This window comes from Rana temporaria, chromosome 7, assembly GCF_905171775.1.
Source record: "Rana temporaria chromosome 7, aRanTem1.1, whole genome shotgun sequence".
In the NCBI taxonomy this organism is placed as follows: domain Eukaryota; kingdom Metazoa; phylum Chordata; class Amphibia; order Anura; family Ranidae; genus Rana; species Rana temporaria.
The window spans coordinates 87814721-87835668 of NC_053495.1; the positions used below are offsets into that span (position 1 = coordinate 87814721).

Consider the following 20948-nt stretch of genomic DNA (forward strand, 5'->3'; position numbering starts at 1 on the left):
TATGTACGGGGATAAAAAAAAAAAAAAACAGCCGACTGTCATTATGACAACTCGGCTGAATGTAATGTTAAAAAATGTTTTGGGGATGAACCCCCGCTTTAAGCTGAAAGGCCCTGAGGTCATTGGACCAATTTAAAGCACTGCTGAATCACATTTCCTAAATCCCCTGCATAAAGAATCATTTGAAGAACACCAACAGAAGCAGAAGGGTGGTTGCAAAAATTCAAAGCAACATCCTGGAACAATTCTACAAATCATGTCAGATCTATGAACAATCCAGGGTGGACACTTTGTCCTGAAATCTAAATGATATCTGACTTCTGCCAAATACATCATCACTGCGTTTGAGGTATTTTTGCTACTCATACCACTGATGTCACATCAAAAGTTTTTTTAAAGCCATATATACCTGGCGGCTTTTTATCAGTTAGACCCCTTTCACACTGGCAGTGCTTCGCATTAGTGGTAAAGCACCGCTAGTTTTAGCAGCGCTTTACCGAAGAAAGGGTTAAATGCGCCCGCAAATTGCTGCTGTCAGATTGATTTCCAGGGGCTTCGGCAACGGTGCCCATTCATTACAATGGGCAGGGGTGGTGGAATACACTGCTCCTAAATCGCTCCAAAGATGCTGCTTGCAGGACTTTTTCTAATGTCTTGCAAGCGCACCTCTCCAGTGTGAAAGCCCTCGGACTCTCACACTGGGGCTTCAGGGGAGGGGTTTTTCAGGTGATTTACAGGCGCTATTTTTAGCCCTTTTGCGCCTGAAAAACGCCTCAGTGTGAAAGGGGTCTAACTGAGCCATGCTGAATAATGGTTTAGGAAAGGATTGCACACACAGAGAAGTTAGTAGGGAATTACATTTTGCTTAATATATTTGCAATATTTTCTAGAAAATATTGATGATTAACACTTGTGTTCTGTTATAGCAGAAATAATCATCTTTGGTCCAATTCTGCAGTAATGGATTTTGAATCTTTACTTTATCATCTTAAAGTGGAGTTCCACCCATAAATATAACATTACATCAGTAGTTTAAAAAAAATGTCATTAGTCCTTTAAGAATTTTTTTTTTTTTTTTAGATGCCTTCAAAGTGTTGTTGCTAGGCAGAATAGTTAATCTTCCCTCTTCCTGCACCTAGGTACTTAAGCTTCCTAACCTACACCGCACAGACTCCTGGGAATGTAGTGGGTGTAACTTTCCAGGAGTCTGAAGTGTCAACTTCCTCTGACACTCCCGTTGCTATTGAAACCTGATCTGAAACCTATTACACTGCTTGTGCAGCACTGAGCATGTGCGAGATCTGCAAGGCTGAAATCCAGGTAGTCATACAGTCTGGCTTCATGATGCCCACACTTAAGATGGCCCCAGTCAATTTCTATTTCATAAAGTGTCTAAATGCTGTAACAACCTAACAAAACGGATCTTAGTTTACAGATTAACTTTACTAGAATACATTAAGCTTGTGTATTACAGGGGTATTTATATTTAAAAAGTGAAATTATGGCCGGAACTCCACTTTAATTAAAATAATGCAGATATGTAATTGCAGTCCTGCTAAGTAAAATTGTATTCCTGTACATTGGGTATGGTAATCAACTAAATAAGTATAATACAGATATACATGCAAATGAAGGAATGGCTGTTTTCTGATAACCTAATATGTTGGGCTTGATATACAAAAAGAGTAGACTTCATTATGCTAAAGCCCCATACACACAAAGGCGACATTGGCCGGTTCAAGGAAAACCCTCATAGTATGTATCAGGCTCAAGTGAACACTGATTTTGCTAAGTGAACAATCCTTACTTATTTAATAAATTAGGACCAATGTGTCACCTAAACACGTTCTAGATAGGAGGTGTGCCTGCAATTTACACATACCAATGATGAAGTGATACCACCTCACCCATAAGGACACTCCTTGAGGTTGCAAGTTCAGGTTAAACTAGATCTAGGCTAGCATTCCATTAATATGTAATATTTAAAGTGTCTAATAATTTTTCCTGTCATTTACCTACCATTTATATCTAACCACTTTCTGTTAAACCCTATTTCTCTACTTTCCTTCCTGGTAACTTTTTCTTATATTTTTTATTCTTGTTTGTATTTTTCCAAACCTCTTACAACCCTTTGTAATGTTCAGACAAACTTTTACCTTTTCTAATACAACACATTGGGATTGATTCAAAGGCAAATAGACTGGTAAATTTGCAAGTGCAGTTAGAGAGCTTAGTAAATGAGGGGAAGCTGTTGACTTCCATCAAGCAATCATGCGCAAGCAAAAATTATATATATATATATATATATATATATATATATATATATATATATATATATATATATATATTTTTATTTTTTTTATTTCCCTTATATGCAATTGGGTATTGTTTGCAAAGTGAAGCTTGAGCTCATTTGCTAAGCTCTGGAGCAAATGCCCTTGCAGAATGCAATTGAACTTGCGAAGTGCACAATCTTTTTGCCTTTAGTAAATCAACCCCATTGGGGCTATAGAAAACATTAACACTACAAATTCCAATGCTGTTAAATACCAATCTACTACAAAATACCATACCTAAAAATCAATAAATAATGAAAATAATACTTACCTGTTTAGAATTGTTTTAACTGCTTCGCTACTATGGCACTTGCCCTGTCATGCAACTATGATAAATTATACTACTGTCTGTTTTTAGTTTTACATTAAGGCTGGGTTCACACTGATACTACACGACAGTTTTACGACTTTTCATACTTTGCTCTGCGACATCAGTCCTACATTGATCCTACATTGGTCCGACATCCATCTGACATCCATCTGACTTTCATGAACAGGATACTACTTTGATCCGACTTTGTGATAGTCTGACTTGTTCTTTGACCAAAATAATCCCAGAGTGAGATAAATTCCTTTTACTGCTGCTGTAATCACATGTCGGATGTCAAAAGTCGGATGGTAAGGACAAGGATCCTACTTTGATCCGACTTCAATGATATTCAATGGGCTGAAGAAGGATCAAAGTCGGACCAAAGTAGTACAGGGAGCATTTTCAAAGTCGGACCGACTTTTGTCGGACCAATTAAGACGGCTCTCATAGGGAAACATTGCTTTTCACACATCATTCGACATGAGCTCCCAATGTCGGAGCGTTTGTTGTACCAGTGGGAACCCAGCCTGAAGGTAGTTGTAATCCCTGCCATCAGAAAGTGCACAAACAAAACATTTGCATCTGTCATTGTTTTAGAATGAAGCAGGTCTAGGAGCTGCAACTCTGTAAAGTGGCTTGGTGACTAGAGTTCCCCATAATGTTTTTATTGTGGGACAAGTTAGTTTAATATGATCCCAATATTAAAGGAAACCTTTACTGGTAGAACATGTACATAGCTAATTTTCTTTTTGAAAATGCTGCTAGTCTGGCTATTTCAGTCAAGCATGTAGCAAGAGAAGTACAAACTGCATATATTTTCCCAAGATAACTATTTACCAAATTTGAGAAAACGTTGGGGTTACTGGAACAGAAATACAAGGATATGATACATATAGGGATACTGTAACGGAATGGCCCGTGATACCCAGAGACTTTTAAAGGATGCGGGGTACTCCTGTGCCAGCTTCACTAATGACTCTTGGGTCTAGGGTCATCCTATGTCCAGGGGCATAGGATGACTGAGAAATGATATCATGAATTACATGAGATGGGACAGTAATGATAATTCATGTATTGCAGGATATCTTGAAATATTACAAGTTGTTAATTATGACCACAACAGGTCAATAGGAGAGTGTCTCCTCCAATGTGGAACATAGACTGTTGAGATGTTAATTGATGTTTATCGCCTCCAGCTACCTGGCTGTAGCGAGGAAAGCTTGCTGTGATTGCATTCTATTGTCTATTGTGTTAATTAAGCCAGGCTCCTAAGATATTTCATGGTGCTCTGCTAACTAACCCTGTATTGTGTGAAAGTTCTAATGATGCTAACATGTGTTGTGAGTTAACACACTCTAAAAGTCATGATGTCTGCCATGTCAGCTATAGTAATTGACTCATGTAGATTTGGTGCCAGAAAGTCTGACTTACATCTAAAGGAATGTGTATTGAAGTTTATTGTATCATGTTGTGGGTGGAGTTGAGTCATTGTCCATATTTGGTTGCTAACTGTATAAGAAGAGCTGAGTTTACCATTAAAGTATTAATTTGTTTGGAACCAGAGAACAGAGCTTGTGTCTCGTTATTCTGGGGGAAAATCCATATGGTTCGTGTCTGCTGGATTGTGGAGTGTCGGATAAGCTGTTTTGGGTTTGTGGAATGGAATATCGTAAACGGTGTTAACCCCTGACCTTTACAGATACAAATAAAGCATTGCCATAATACCCCCACATAAGAGAATAATAAGTAGCAAATAAGACCAAGAAAAAAGAGAGCAAGAGATAAGAAAATTAAAACCGAAACAGTCGGAATAAACTTTTGTGATTGTGATTGTAAAGGCTCGTTTTTTTTCCCTATAAAAACAACAAACATTTTACACTTACCTACTCTGTGCGGTGGATTTGCAAAGAGCAGCCCCGATCCTCCTCTTCTCGGGTTCCTCTTCTGTGATCCTGGACCCTCCCTACTGTTGAATGCCCCCACAGCAAGGTGTTCTATTGGCTTGAGGTCTGGACTCTGTGCAGGCTAGTCAACTTCCTCTACCCCAAACTGGCTCACATATGTCTTTATGGTCCTTGGTTTTTGCACTGGTCTAAATCATTATGTAAAGGGTGGATTATGGTGTTGGGTTGTTTTTCAGGGGTTGGGCTTGTCCCCTTAGTTCCATTGAAGGGAACTCAGCATACCAAGACATTTGGGACAATTTAATGCTCCCAACTTTGTGGGAACAGTTTGGAGATGGCCCCTTCCTGTTCCAACATAACTGCACGCCAGTGCACAAAGAAAGGCGAGTTTGAGGTGGAGGAACTTGACTGGTCTATATTGCAGAGATTGTTTTTGATACTGACCCTGTACCACCAGTGACAATTGCAAACAAGAAAATCCGACATCAGATATACAGGAGAAGATTTCAGAGTTGTTGTCTCTACTCACAGATCCCTCTTTGAAGGCTGTGCATTAAAGAATTTATTTAGCTATCTTAGTTGTTAAAAAACGAACCTTTACAACCCATTTAATGTTTATTTTTTTTAATACCATGTATATAGTTTATGTGGCAACTGTGTCCCTACATTGACATATATGGCACTTCTTGTATGCTGTATGCTGTGGAGAAAAAGAACTTGTAATCCAATAAGCAGACAAACATTTTGGAGCTTCGCACCTGTGTATAATTCATAGGGGTTGATTTACTTAGACTGGGGAGTCTTAGTCAGAGCTTCACCAGATTTTGCACTCTCCAGTTTTAGTAAATCACCCCAGTTTGCCTGTCAGTCTGGAGCAGTGCTGGGAGAAGTGATGGAGTTCCTGTCTGCTCTGTAGATTATAAGGATCCTTCCAGATACCTATCAGTCAAGAAGCCCCATCACTGACTTGATGTCATGGGTATCAACGCAAAATGGTGGAAATGGCATGATTCAGATAAGACATTGAAACATTGCACTGCACTGAACATTTCATGCAGCATTCGATTTGTGCTATTCTGTTCATACAAGTACAAGGATGCACCAGGAGAGCATGATCTGCATTTTCCAAACAGATCAAAATTTACACTTAAATAAGAATATATTGTGTATACAGGTAAAAATGTTATGAGAGACATATGTTCATTCATTTTATAATTGACATGGTATTATTGAATAGTATCTGTAATAACCACTATGAATATGATCTGTACTAACCACTATCAATTTTATTCTTTGTAGGGTCTTTAACGCTATTTGTAAGAATCCGCCAACATGTTGGTTATGCTAGCAGCTGTGTTTACGGTTCATGTTGCCACTACGGTAATGCTCTTTGTTGCCACCATTTCCAATGTAAGTATGCAAATTGTTTTCCTTATTTTTACTCTGACAGCTATGTATAAAGCTTTAATAATTTCTCATAATATCTTTAATAATATAATTGTTTTTATTAGAAAAAAGTGTTTGTTCCTCAAAAGAGTGGAAATGTATTGCATTACACTGCATATAATTTTATGTTCTATTGGCTCCCACTGCTGTCAGTCTAATCTTGTGAGGAGGGAGCCATGGGCGGGGCTGAGCCGCACTGTGTATGTCTATGAACACACAACTCGGCCCAGAAGCATGTCTGCATGTGTGCCCCCATAGCACACCGCTTGCTATGGGGGCACACACATAAGAGGTGGAGTAGAGAGCGCCAGTGGGGGTCCCCAGAAAGGGAGGTTTGGGTCCTCTCTGTGCAATATTAACCACTTGAGATCCTTGCTATAGAGGAAAGATGTCCACAGCGCGGCTCTCAAGTGCCGGGTGGACGTCCCTGGACGTCCTGTTGTTGACATTCCCCGTGCGCGCCTCTGGGGGCACGCAGCAGGGAATCACAGTGCCCGGCGCATCGCTCGGGAGCCGATGCGAGTGCCTGGCGGCTGCGATGTCTGCCAGGTCTGGCGGCCGCGATGTCCACCAGGTACCCGCGATCGGCGGTGACAGCAGGGACGTGAAGCTCTGTGTGTAAACACAGAGCTCCACGTCCTGTCAGGGAGAGAGGAGACCATCTGTGTCCCTTGTACATAGGGACACAGCATCGGTCACCTCCCCAGTCAGTCCCACACACAGTTAGAACACACCCAGGGAATACATTTAACCCCTTCCTCACCCCTTAGTGTTAACCCCTTCCCTGCCAGTCACATTTATACAGTAATTAGTGCATTTTTATAGCACTAATCGCTGTATAAATGTGAATGGTCCCAAAATTGTGTCAAAAGTGTCCGATATGTCCGTCGCAATATCGCAGGCCTGACAAAAAAAAACGCAGATCGCCGCCATTACTAGTAAAAAATAAAAAATAAATCATAAAACTATCCCCTATTTTGTAGGTGCTATAACTTTTGCGCAAACCAATCACTTATTGCGATTTTTTAAACAAAAATATGTAGAAGAATACGTATCGGCCTAAACCGAGGAAAAAAATATAAAAAAAAAATTGGGATATTATTATAACAAAAAGTAAAAAAATATTGTGTTTTTTTTTTAAAAAAATTCTGTCTTTTTTTGTTTATAGCGCAAAAAATAAAAATCGCAGAGATGATCAAATACCACCAAAAGAAAGCTCTATTTGTGGGAAAAATTATAAAAATATAATTTGGATTCAGTGTTGTATGACCGCGCAATTGTCATTCAAAATGCGTCAGCGCTAAAAGCTGAAAATTGGTCTGGGCACGAAGGGGGTTTAAGTGCCCAGTAATGAAGTGGTTAATAAACCAATAAAATACATTATTGCTTTGGTTTACATATACTATAACTATATACTATAACACATGGAAAAAGTATAAAAAAATTAATAGCCTAATCAAATTTCGTAAAGCTTAATTCAAATGAGTTAGGATTATTTCAGCACCAGAGAGCACTCTTGGATCCTAACTTGGATCCTTCTAAATACTGGACACACACACCCAGTGTATGACTCATATTAAGGCATAGCTACTAGTTAAAAATACTGAAATCCTTCATGTCCCAGGTCTGTCAACTAATTTCCTCGGGTTAAAATACCGTTTTAAATATTAGTTAGAGCTCTGGAAATTAGTATTTGCAAAAATAATCATCCAGTCATGTTTTAAATTACTATTTAAACTATTTTTTTTTTTTTGCCATTTCACTGTAAGTGAGATTTTATATTCCTCTTAAGTAAATTCAAAGCAAAAAAAGCCTAAATGACCCCATTCCCCTAATGTCTTGTCCTGCTTTCCAAATGTGGTTACACACAGCATTAAAAATTCTAGAGGGATTTCTAAATTTCACTTTATTCAAAACTGCCTTCATATTCAAAAAATTTCGGCAGTTATACAGGGAATTCATTGTTTTCAGAAAATTACGACACCTTCTGAATACACTGTTAGTGACTTTAAATCTCAGAATTCTGACTTTGAAACTCAGAATTCTGACTTTTAATCTCAGAATTCTGACTTTGAAACTGAGAATTTTGTATTTTTTTTATGATGGCCCCAGGCTTTTCCATAGTTAGAAGCAGTAAATCACTGTATAGGATTTCAAAGTAAGAAACTGAAACTGCTTATGTAATATGTAAATATTCCCATGTATACACACATGTATATATATGTGTGTATATATATATATATATATATATATATATATATATATATATATATATATATATATATATATATATATATGTATATATATGTATAGGATATGTATATATATATATATATATATATATATATATATATACATATCCTATACATATATATACATATATACATATATATATATATATATATATACACCGTATTTATCGGGGTATTGCTCCCTCTGGCGTATAGCGCGCACCCCTAATGTTGACCAGCAATTCCTGTAAAAAAATGTTTTAGTACTTACAGTTTTGGTGTCTTGCGCGGCATCCATCGGCGTCCGTCTGCGGCTTCGGTGGTGTCCTCCCGGCTTACACTCGGCTACATTCGGCCAGGCTCGGCTTCGCTCATGCTCACGCTCTGTGATGTTTATGCGTGAGCATGAGCGAAGCCGAGCCTGTATATATAGTTATCACAAGTCTGAAAACATGTAATTACATGTTCTTTTAAACTTTAGTTTCACTTTTTGAACTTGGTTGCACCGTAATCTCACAATATCTCACAAGATTACAGGCAGCCCACCCGCTTTTACACAGATCTCAGCCGTTTTCAGAGGAAACACTTCTCTGTTTTCCCTCTGTTTTATTAAAACGGCTGCAGAGGAGATAATTTTCCTCTGAGAACTGCCGAGAACTGAACTGAGAAAAAACTTCTGCGTTTATTAAACGGACACCGCAAGCACAACATCCCCTACAGAGGCTTTCATATCAAGTTCTTTGTAACTTTCCAAGGCAAGGATACCACTATTCTTCATCTCAAGCAGGACTGAAGAAACATCATAACTAGGGTCTATCGCCGCCCCCGGACTCCCATTGGAATTCCCCGACATATGTTTCAGAAACTTAGAACACAGTTAATAACAGCTGATACAGTATAGCACTTCCTAGACTCCATCAACCTTACTACATTATCACCAGAACACCTCTGTGACCTTTTCTTCTCGTTTTTTACAAACGCTAAATCGATTAAATCACTTCCCTTACACAAATCTCCAGGTCCAGATGGTTTTACAAATGAATATTACAGACTATTTATGGATCGTTTCCTACTGACTTCTTTAATAAAATAGCAAACGATGGTTCATGCCCTACATCATTTCTTGAATCTATTACCATTGCTATTCCCAAACCCAGTAAATCAGCTGATTTCACCTGCTAACTTTGCCCCATTTCCCTCTTGAATTCGGACATGAAGCTGTATGCTAAACTGCTAGCTGACCGCCTGGCTAAACTCACCCCCTTACTAATACACTCAGATAAAGTAGGGTTTGTCACAGGTTGCCAAACTTCTGATGGAAACTGTCGATTCATAGATCTTATCCAATGGGCATTAGGACTTTCTTTTTGTGGTATTTTATCACCTCTGTGGTTTTAATTTTTTGCGCTAAAAACAAAAAAAGAGCAACAATTTTGAAAAAAATATATTTTTTACTTTTTGCTATAATAAAAATCCCCCAAAAATATATATATATATATAAAAATAAATGGATGGAGTACAGCGCTCAGGGTGTTTGCACACAACAATCAACTAAAGGGTTAAAAATTAATAAAAATAATAAAAATAAAATTGATTGAAAGAATCGATTGGTTTAAGATAAAAATCACAAAAACACATTAGGGATATGCAGTATGATAGTTCTTATTCAAAAATCCATGATAGGATCAGTCCCAGCAAAAATGCCTAAAAAGGCTGTGGTAGATGAAAAATGAACATGAGGAACTGATGTGGTTGAAGGCAGTAGTTCAGGGCTGCTATCCGGGAGCGAAGCCAGCTCGGTGTATACAAGAGAAAAACAAGAGAGAGAAAAGCGCCTCACAGCCCCCAGCACACAATCCTCTGCACCCCTCATATGTTTCCCCAAGTACACAACCGTAACCCCAGCAAACCTTGGTATCCCCGCACACCTCTGCACCCCAGATACTTTTGTACTCCCCAGCATGGCTTTGTTACCCCCAGGATGCTTTTGCAACCCCCCAGCACACGTCTGTACCCCCTCGTACACCTCTGCACCCATAAGTCTCAGTACCCCCAGCACATTTATTCCGACACACACTCACTCATACACTCACACACTCACTCACAGATCTTATCCCTACACTGCTGTATAGTTCTATAGACTTTAGTTCTCTCCCGCATGTCTGCCTGCCTCCCTGCACACCGCCCCTTCACACTGAGAGAAGAAGCGGAGCTGGCAGCCCGCTCCATGGAGACTACTAATAACAAAAAGAAAAAAGGTTTTACTGCATGGTCTGCCCCCCCCCTTAATGTGTGGCACCCGGGGCAGACCTCACCCCCACCCCCCCTTGGAATGCCACTGGCCATAGGAACCTATAGGTGATGTTGTGCTGTGACTCCCAGGCATCATTACCAGCTCAAGGGGTTGTAAAGGAAAAAAATGTTATTCATAATAAGCATCCTTTACCTGCAGACATTCCTCCTTTCACTTCCTCATTGTTCGTTTTTGCTCAGAAGTTGCTCTATTTCTTCTCTGTTCTGTTCACTTCCTGCTTGTATGATTTTTACGGGAGGCTTTACTGCGGTGGTCAGTGATGTGCTTGCCCTTCCTGGGAACTACATCTTTGCGGCAGGACGCTCTCTACAGTTAGAGACTTCATGGAGGTGTGAATTACTCGGTGTGCTGCAATGCATACTGTGAAATGTAGTTCTTACATAAACGAGCACCGCAAACCAGGAAGTGAATGAGAGAACAGAAACTAGAACGCCAGAGGTAATATAGATGAAGGAATTTAATAGGCATTTACTTGTTTCTTAACAGAATCATTACACTATTCTGTCTGTCTACCTTGCAGACATTAATTTTAGGCAAAAAAACGTTTTCCTTTACAACTCATTTTATTCCCCTGCTACTGACACAGGGATCATGTAACAGGACCAGAGTGGACTGAAATAGGTAAATTTAAATGTCTTTTTTTACACAGGTTAGTCAGCATAGGTGTTAGGAAGGGGTGAGAACATTTTCAATAGGGAAGAGCCCGATGTTCGAGTCAAATGTAAGTTTGACTCGAACATCAGGTGTTCTCCTGTTCACCAAACAGTGAACATTATGCAGTGTTCGCGGCAAATTCGAAAGCCACAGAACACCGTTAAAGTCTATGGGACACTGACATAAAAAAACAAAAGTGCTCATTGTAAAGGCTTATATGCATGGTATTGTCATAAAAAGTGTTTGGGGACCCGGGTCCTGCCCCATGAGACATGTATCAATGCAAAAAAAAATGTAAACTTCTTTTTTTCGGGAGCAGTGATTTTAATAATGCTTAAAGTAAAACAATAAACATGAAATATTCCTTTAAATATTGTGGGGCAGATCCTCAAAGAAATTACGCCGGCGTATCGCTTGATACGCCGCGTAATTTCAAATTTTGCGCGTCGTATCTTTGTTTTGGTATCCACAAAACAAGATACGACGGCATCTGTGTTAGATCCGACAGGCGTGCGCCTTAGTACGCCGTCGGATCTTAGATGCAATGTTTCGGAGGCCGCTAGGTGGCGTTCCCGTCGTATTCCGCGTCGAGTATGCAAATTAGCTATTTCCGACGATCCACGAACGTACGAGCAGCCGTCGCATTTTTTTATGTTGTTTTCGTTCGGCTTTTTCCGGCGTATAGTTAAAGCTGCTATATGGTGGCGTACTCAATGTTAAGTATGGCCGTCGTTCCCGCGTCTAATTTTGAAAATTTTACGTCGTTTGCGTAAGTCATCCGTGAATGGGGCTGGACGCCATTTACGTTCACTTTGAAAACAATGACGTCCTTGCGACGTCATTCGGAGCAATGAACCCCGGTATTTTTTACGGACGGCGCATGCGCAGTTCGTTCGGCGCGGGGACGCGCTTCATTTAAATGAAACACGCCCCCTACCTGCCGATATTGAATTCCGCGCCCTTACGCCGCGAGAGATACACTACGCCACCGTAACTTATGGCGCAAATTCATTGAGGATTCAAACAAAGGCAAAGTAAGTTACAGCGGCGTAGCGTATCTGACATACGCTGCGCCCGGCGCAGATGTATGTGGATCTGCCCCTGTGTCTATAGTATGCCTGTAAAGTGGAGCAGTTTTCCCATGTTTAGAACAATACCACAGCAAAATTACATTTCTAAAGGAAAAAAGTCATTTAAAACTGATCGTGGCTGTAATGAATTGTGGGGTCTCGGCAATATAGATAAAACTCATTGAAAAAAGCGGCATGGGTTCCCCTCCAGTCCATTACCAGGCCCTTTGGGTCTGGTATGAATATAAATGGGAACCCTGTGCCAAAATTAAAAAACAATGGCGTAGGGGTCCCCCCCAAAACCCATACCAGACCCTAATCCGAGCACGCAACCTGACAGGCTGCAGGAAAAGAGGGGGGATGAGAAAGCAGCCCCCCCCTCCTGAACCGTAACCAGGCCACATGCCCTCAACATGGCGAGGGTGCTTTGGAGTTTCCCCCCAAAGCACCTTGTCCCCATGTTGATGGGGACAAGGGCCTCATCCCCACAACCCTTGCCCGTTGGTTGTGGGGGTCTGCAGTTGGGGGGCTTATTGAAATCTGGAAGCCCCCTTTAACAAGGGTACCCCCAGATCCCGGCCCCCCTATGTGAATTGGCAAGGGGTACATTGATCAATTCACAAAAAAAGTGTAAAAAATTTAAAAAAATTACAGGAGACACTTTGGGACAAGTCCTTTACTTTCATGTAAATTAAAAAAAAAGTGGAGAAATGCATTTTGATATGCGTTAAATCTATAGCACCTACCGTTTTTGATGCTCTTTCTGTTAGAAAAATTGGTTTCAGATCAAATGTTCCTATCCATTGAGTGATCTATTAAGTATAAAGAATCTGAAGTCAGGTAAGGCTAAGGCAGAAATGTAGAAATGCAGAATTATGATACAAAGTGAAACCTTGGAAATAAAAGGGCACTCTGTAATTAGACATTGGTACTAATGATTTGTTAGCATTAATAAATGTAAATCAGAGAGGTCTGTTAGGCAGTGGCACATGTGAATGCAGTAATGATAGTCATGTTATTACAGGTTTGGTTGAAGAGTAACACTGGAGCGACATCACAGGGCATTTGGATGCAATGCACTGGTGGGAGTTGTGAATCTATATTTGGACACATTGGCCAAGGAAACGGTAAGAGTTTTTTGTATTAGCTGTTCCTCTGTAATCTCTCCATCAAACAATACAAGACGATAGTATTTATGTAACTAAATATTAAAAAGCAAAATGATGTGTAGTAACTATATTAATCAACCAAACAACTATTTGGTTGCACTGCAGCCCGCAATGCAATGCAGAAATCCATGGAGTTTAAAATTCATGGTCCTGGCAAATTCATGTCGTAACACCAGACTGATTTTTTAGCAACCGTAAGGCATTGCCTGGACCTTAAACTTAAAGTGGTTGTACCCCTAAAAAGGTAGCTTCCCAGCTTGGTGCACACTGCGCAGGCACGAGTCGCGCTGCCCCTCCTTATGGTTGGGCAATTGCAGGTAGGGAGGGGGAAAGGAGAACTTCCGCTCAAATCGCAACAGAAGTGGGAGCAGGTACCTGTCAAAACTAGGTACCTGCTCCCCCCCCCCCCCCAAAAAAAAATGACATGCCAAATGTGACATAGGAGGGGGGGAGGAACGCTTAAGGTGGAACTTCCCCTTTTGGGTGGAGCTCAGCTTTAACTACTGAACATTCCATGAAAAATGATTTACGGTAACTAGAATTGAGAGGAGAATATTTACATAGAAAAATAGTGATTGTATCATCCACCATTAAATCTTTCAGTTCATCTCTAAAATATTTTTCTTTTTAGATGCTTCTATGAGAGCAGTTGAAGCTTTCATGATCTTGTCCATTATCTTCTGCTGTTTTGCCCTGATCGCTTTCATTGCACAGCTCTTTACACTGGGTAAAGGATGTCGCTTCTACATCACAGGAGCCCTCATGCTTTTCTGCTGTAAGTATCACTATTACATATAAACTCTTTTCACAATGTGCATGATCATAATAACAATAACTATAATCTGCTAAAGTTTCTAATAAAACTTGATAACTTTGTAGTAAAATTGAGAGTACACGGCTGACCTACTATCACTATTTTTTTATCCAGATAAATCCCTGTATTTGCCTGTAGCTTTTAAATGACCCTTAATCCAAATTCGTAAAAGTGCAGGCCAGTGTTTTATGACTTCTTTGTCTCTCTGAATCCACCACAGCCCACATGGCAGCTTTGAGACTTTTGTTTTGTGGACTTTCAGGATTTAGCATTGTGGCAAATTCTGGAATTCACTTCTAATTTACTGACTGATTTTACTCATTGCCTGGAATTGCCTATTAAAGCAGTATTAAGCCCAATAACAAAAATGTATTATATTCAGGGCAGCCATCAAAATTTTTGGGGCCCCTTACACAGCTTTAAGTCTGGGCCCCCCCTAGGCCTGACCACCAACATTCCCCAGGGCCTGCCCACTAGCCGTCCCACTGAATGGATGGATGGATGGATAGATGGATGATGCTGGGTGTGGATGTGGATACATTTTGGAGACTGGAGGGATGGATGGATGATGCTGGGCGTAGATATGGATACATTGTGGAGACTGGAGGGATGGATGGATAATGCTGGGTGTGGATGTGGATACATTATGGAGACTGGAGGGATGGATGGATGAATGGATAATGCTCGGCGTGGATGTGGATAATGGAGGAATGGATGGATGGATGATGCTCTGCATTGATGTGGATATTGGAGGGATGGATGAATGATGCTGGGCGTGGATACATTGTGGGGACTGGAGAGATGGATGGATGATGCTCGGCGTGGATGTGGATACACTGAAGAGAGGGATGGATGATGCTAAGAATGGATTACAAAGGGACACCCTCAAAGTCTTACCTATAGTGTAGCATGCATTGCAAAGGGAGCCCATTACAGTACTGCCTATAGTGTAATATGCGTTACAGTGGGGAGGGGGCAGGGGCATGAATTATAAAGGATGTGTATCTGAGTCTTGACTTTAGGGAAGCATGCATTACAAAGGGGACCTGACAGAGCCCTGCCTATTGGATGGCATGGGGCCCATTAGTCCTTCTTATAGTTTAGCATGCATTACAGGGGGGTAATGTTGGAACCCCACCTAGAGGTTGGTAAAGGGGGTGTGTCCGAGTTCTCTTATAGGCTCAGGTGCATTACAAATCCCTGCCTATAATATATCATGCAATACAAAGAGGACCTGTCATAGTTCTGCCAATAATGTAACATACAATACAAACAGGACCTGGCATAGTTCTGCCTATAATGTAACATACAATACAAAGGGGGCCTGTCATAGTTCTGCCTATAATGCAGTGTTTCTCAATTCCAGTCCTCAGGCCCCCCCAACAGGTCAGGTTTTCAGGATTTCCCTCAGATGAAAAGGCTGTGGTGATTACTAAGGCTGTGAAACTGATCAAATCACCTGTGCAAAATAATGGAAATCCTGAAAACCTGACCTGTTGGGGGGGCCTGAGGACTGGAATTGAGAAACACTGCTATAATGTAACATACAATACAAAGGGGGCCTGTCATAGTTCTGCCTATAATGAAACATACCATACAAAGGGGGCCTGTCAGGGCAGAAGCCATCCCAGCAGACAGATTGAGATAGTCGGAGTCCACATTTCCATTCATGTCTGTCTATGGCCAGATGCACCTTGGTAGGGATGAAGATGAATGAGTAACATTGTGAAAATGGTGGCTCTGGGTGGGGATGAGAGTTACCAAGTGAAGAGGGGCTCTCCACAATGTGACTCTCATCTCCACCCAGAGCCATCCTCATTCATTTTCCACAATGTTACTAAATTACGCCGGCTTGTCCACCTTAGGTATCCCATCAAAGGAGATTAAAATAAAGTCCAATGATTACAGCTGTCCCCCTCCCTGGGAAATACTATAGATAGCAGCCAGAATCAAAATCGGTTTACTGCAGCAGATCAGGTAGCAATTGCGATTGGTTGCCAGAGGTTGCAGCATATTATTGCCACTCACTAACTGGTTGCTAGAGATTACAGCAGATCATTACTGTTCATTGATTGGTTGCTAGAGGTTACTGCACATCATTATCTCTGCATCAGATTGTGGGCGGGGCGTTGTTATATACCAGGATTTTAGAAAAGCACTATATGGGCAGAGTGCAGGGTTGAGGGGTTCTCTATGGACAGAGTGCATGGTTGAGGGGTCCTCTATGGGCAGACCACAGGGTTAAGGGGTCCTCTATATGCAGAGTGCAGGGTTTAGGGGTCCTCTATGGGCAGAGTGCAGGGTTGAGGGCAGAGGCGTAACTAGAACCTTCAGGGCCCCTGGTGCAAGAAACCATGAATCAGTGCTGCCTATCAATGCTCATCAATGCTCCCAATCAGTGTCCCATTTCAGTGCTCATCAATGCCGCCTATCAGTGCCTCCTTAGCAGTACTCTGAGCTGAGAGCTTCTCTCTCATACAGCCCAGAGCCTGCAGTGACAGTTCCCCCTCCTTTTCCACTTGCATGGATGGGAGAGGAAAGAGCCGGTCTGCTCCTTCTCCTCCTACCTCTCTCCCCCTGTGTGTGCACTGCAGGAAGTGTGATTGATCACATTCAGCTGCTGGGCTTCACACTTCTTGTGTGCACACATGAGGAGAGGGTCAGGAGGGGAAGGAGCAGATTGGCTCTCTTCTCTCCCATAAGTGCAATTGAAGATGGAGGGGGAACTGTCAGTGCAGGCTCTGGGTTCTATGAGAGAGAAGTTCTCAGCTCAGAGCCATGCATTCAGCATCCCGCTGGGCCCCCCTGCAGTGGCGGTACACCAGGGATCTGGTTGCAAGTGCAACCTTTGTGGCTCTGGTAGTTCAGCCACTGCCCTGAAATCAGTCTGTCCCCTAGTATAAAACACGCTGACTGGGAAATGGGAGGACTGTACTGGGGAACAGACTGACATGGGGGTATATTTGGGGACAGACTGGACTGTCACAGTGTGCACAAAAGCAATCTAACCCCCCACCCAGATCAGCCTGTCACAGTGAACACAGCCATGATCCCAAACACCACCCCTCCCCCCACTCAGATGAGCCTGCCACAGTATGCATAATCACAACCCCCCCCCCCCCAATCAGGCTGCCAGTGTGCACAGAAATAATTCAACCCCCATCCAGATCAGCCTGTCACAGTGTGCACAATCACTGCCCCGTCCATATATACATGCCTAAGAAGCACGTGGAATTACTTTTCTCCCAGGCTTGTGCAGGTGCAGTTAGAATGGCATCATTGCCCGCCCCCTCCCCTGATGCTGATCCCACCCATGCTCTCATGTAGAGATGTGTAGAGCAGCAAGGGTTTTGAACGACAAAGCAGAGCAGCCAGCAAGTAACTAGCGCATGCTGCGAAACTCCGGCTGTAAAAATGACCTAGCAGGCAGCAGCCTTGGGTTTCAGTGAAGCTGCTTTGGGCCCCCCAACAATGATTGGGTCCAGGGAAGCTGCCCCGTGCAAAAGACGGCCCTGTGTGTGGGATTGGGGGGGTGCTGGTAGTGAAAGAAATGTGGCGGCTAATCAGACTTGTGTTCGCTCCCTCTCTGTAGCGGGCGCCAGAGGGGGGGCCCAGCCAGGCGAGCCCCTTGGGATGCTCAGGCCCCTTACAGGAGTACTGCCTATACCCCCCTGATGACGGCCCTGATTGTATTGCAGCTTGCCAATTTTTAGATGTGGTGGCTTAATTGCTTTTCTTTTTTAGGTTTTTCCTTTATTGTCTCCTGGTGATCAAGGCAGTAAAGAGATTTTCTCATCTAGTAGATTTTCTCATCAGTACATATGATGAACGTTGTTAGAAAGTACTTCAAAAAGTTTCGTTTGCTGTCAACTTTAGATTTTGCAGTGAATGGATTTTCCAGAACAAAAAGCACATTCATTGTTAGTAATTCATTTGACCCCACTAGCAATAACATAATCGAATGAACATATCTACAAATTCTGCTTGTATATGGCCAGTTTTAAGCCTGAAATAAACAAGAAGGGATAAAAGTCATCACCAGGAACTGGCTGACAATCTAATGACTGGCTTTTGTCAAACGGTCATACAGGAAAACTAGCATTCAATCAGCGCTCATAGCCAATGGCTGCAAGCGCTGATCTGTTTATTTTGACAAATTGGGTAGTTCCCCTGTCAGAATATAATGTCTCAGCATGAAAGATCCTTGCATCAACATTGCTTGTGTTGTGGTTATCTGTCAGTTTATTTTCATTGAACCATTGAACGCAAAAAAACTGTATGTGTGTACCCAAATTGATTCTGTTATTTTCCGACTTCCTTTAAAGTAGTATTAATACAAAAGCAAATATTTATTAAATTGCAGCTTACAAGTTCTTGGATGTGATGGCTACATTTGTTTTCTTTTTTAGACTTTCTGTACCCATATGAAATGCGTATAATTTGTTTGAGACAGATAGAACTTTCTTTTGGTGGTATTTAATCACCACAGAGTTTACCTTTTTTTGCTAAACAAATGAAAAAAGACCAAACATTTTGAAAAAAAATTACTTTATTTGAGACTGCATTGATGTTTACTAATAGGCTGCACTGATGGGCACTGATAAGGCTGCTTCCAGAGTGGAAACACCGTAAAGCCAGCAATACATGGATCGAAATGTGGGCGGATCAGCAGGGACGGCACAATTTTGATCCATGTATGGGCAGGCTGATTGTTAAACTGGCTTGTGTACAACCAGCCTGTGAGGTTTTTCTGGAAAGATAAGTGCTATAGCTGGCAATACTGTTAATTGTATTCTAATGGTAGATAAGGCTCCCCAATGTCAGAATACAATACCACAGTAGGGAGATTCTCTCATCCACATCAAATGTGTGGATAGAGGAAACAAAGAATTTGCTTTTGTTCAACCCGCCGGTTGAACACAAAAATATGCATAGTGTATAGACTGCCTAAGACATAAAGTGTGTTACTGATCAGGTCACCAGGTGAAAATAAAGGGAAAAATAGTTAAATAAATTAATGCAGCCACCAAATGTTAGCACTGGTAAGCTACAATATATAAAATTCTTGCCTTTGTTTTTAATATCACTTTCACTATCTCTTCCTGCATCAGAATTTATAATCCTATTACTGTATTAGAAACCCCATTTTGTTGGTCGAGTCTAGCTATGAATGCCAGAACAAAGAGTTCTAAAGAATGCAAGAAAATGTATGTTGATTCAACCTAAACAATAAATAAATTTTTTCAGATAACTGATGTCCAATTCTTTCTCATTCACAGGGCTCTGTATCCTTATTGCGGTCTCAATCTATACAGCCAGATTTGCGAATACAGTTGCTTTTTACCATGCATATTGCTTCATTTTGACATGGATCTGTTTTTGCCTTAGTTTCATACTTGGAATTCTCTATATGGTCCTGCGGAAGAAATAATAATTTTACAGATCTCTATTAACCTTATTGCCTGTGAACTGTAACTTCAAAAACAACCCCCCAAGGCTGTCAGAACAAGAACTGCTACATCATGATGACATGAAACTATGTGGTTTATTTCTATGCGAGGCACACAAAACTTGTAAATGTTTAAAATAAATATTTGACTTATTGGGAGTAAACAATATAGCTGAAAAATTGGACAGTTAGGCAATTATAATGTTGCTGTTCAAATCTCTTTACATACAAAACAGGCGTAGCTAAAATTATCTCCAAAGATGAAACTGCTATTTACTTTGAAAAAAAGTATATTGATTTTAACTTATTTTAGTTGTATTTCAAAAATGTTGTTAGGTAAAATGCATTAGCTTTCTGTATTAGGGACTCCGAGTGGCAGCCTCTTAGTATTGCACATTTACTATACAAGACAACTTCATTACCAAGAGAATTGCACAGCAAAAGGGTGACTATATTTAGAATTGTTTAACTTTGTCATGTTGAACCTTAAAGCATTATGTAAAATCAAGAGAGACAATACAGAGGGTTCGGTGTCTTATATATAAATATGTTTAGATAGTATTGTTAAACATTTATAATATTAAAAATTCTACCATATGAAACACTTGTATGCTACTTTTGCATTAGTTAATGCTATACAGTACATATATATATATATATATATATATATATATATATATATATATATATGTGTGTGTGTGTGTGTGGTACTGCTCCATTACTTCCCATCTGCACTAAAATCCAGTGCATAACTGTCAACTTTTACAAAATGCAAGGCCTTACACATTCAGATATAGATTACTGGAATGCTTTCTTTATATGACACTCTAATGCCGCGTACACACGATCGGTCCATCCGATGAAATCGGTCTGATGGATTTTTCCATCGGTTAACCGATGAAGCTGACTGATGGTCAGTCGTGCCTACACACCATCGGTTAAAAAACCAATCGTGTCAGAACGCGGTGACGTAAAACACAACGACGTGCTGAAAAAAATGAAGTTCAATGCTTCCAAGCATGCGTCGACTTGATTCTGAGCATGCGTGGATTTTTAACCGATGGACGTGCCTACAAACGATCATTTTTTTTTTCTATCGGTTAGGTATCCATCGGTTAAATTTAAAACAAGATTGAATTTTTTTAACCGATGGATAAATAACCGATGGGGCCTACACACGATCGGTTTGGTCTGATGAAAACGGTCCATCAGACCGTTCTCATCGGTTTGACCGATCGTGTGTACGCGGCA

The 20948-nt window shown here is 41.0% G+C and overlaps 1 protein-coding gene across 1 annotated transcript in view; it reads left to right on the top strand.

Annotated features, from left to right (window-relative positions):
• EMP1 (epithelial membrane protein 1) overlaps positions 1–20299 on the top strand; it is a 59781-nt gene extending 39482 nt beyond the window's left edge. The window contains exons 2-5 of the mRNA XM_040359617.1: positions 5850–5960; positions 13290–13392; positions 14066–14209; positions 19528–20299. Of these exons, the coding sequence (XP_040215551.1) occupies positions 5883–5960; positions 13290–13392; positions 14066–14209; positions 19528–19679 (477 nt within the window). The 5' untranslated portion in view covers positions 5850–5882 and the 3' untranslated portion in view covers positions 19680–20299. The remainder of the gene's footprint in view (positions 1–5849; positions 5961–13289; positions 13393–14065; positions 14210–19527) is intronic.
• The last annotated feature ends 649 nt before the right edge of the window (positions 20300–20948 follow it).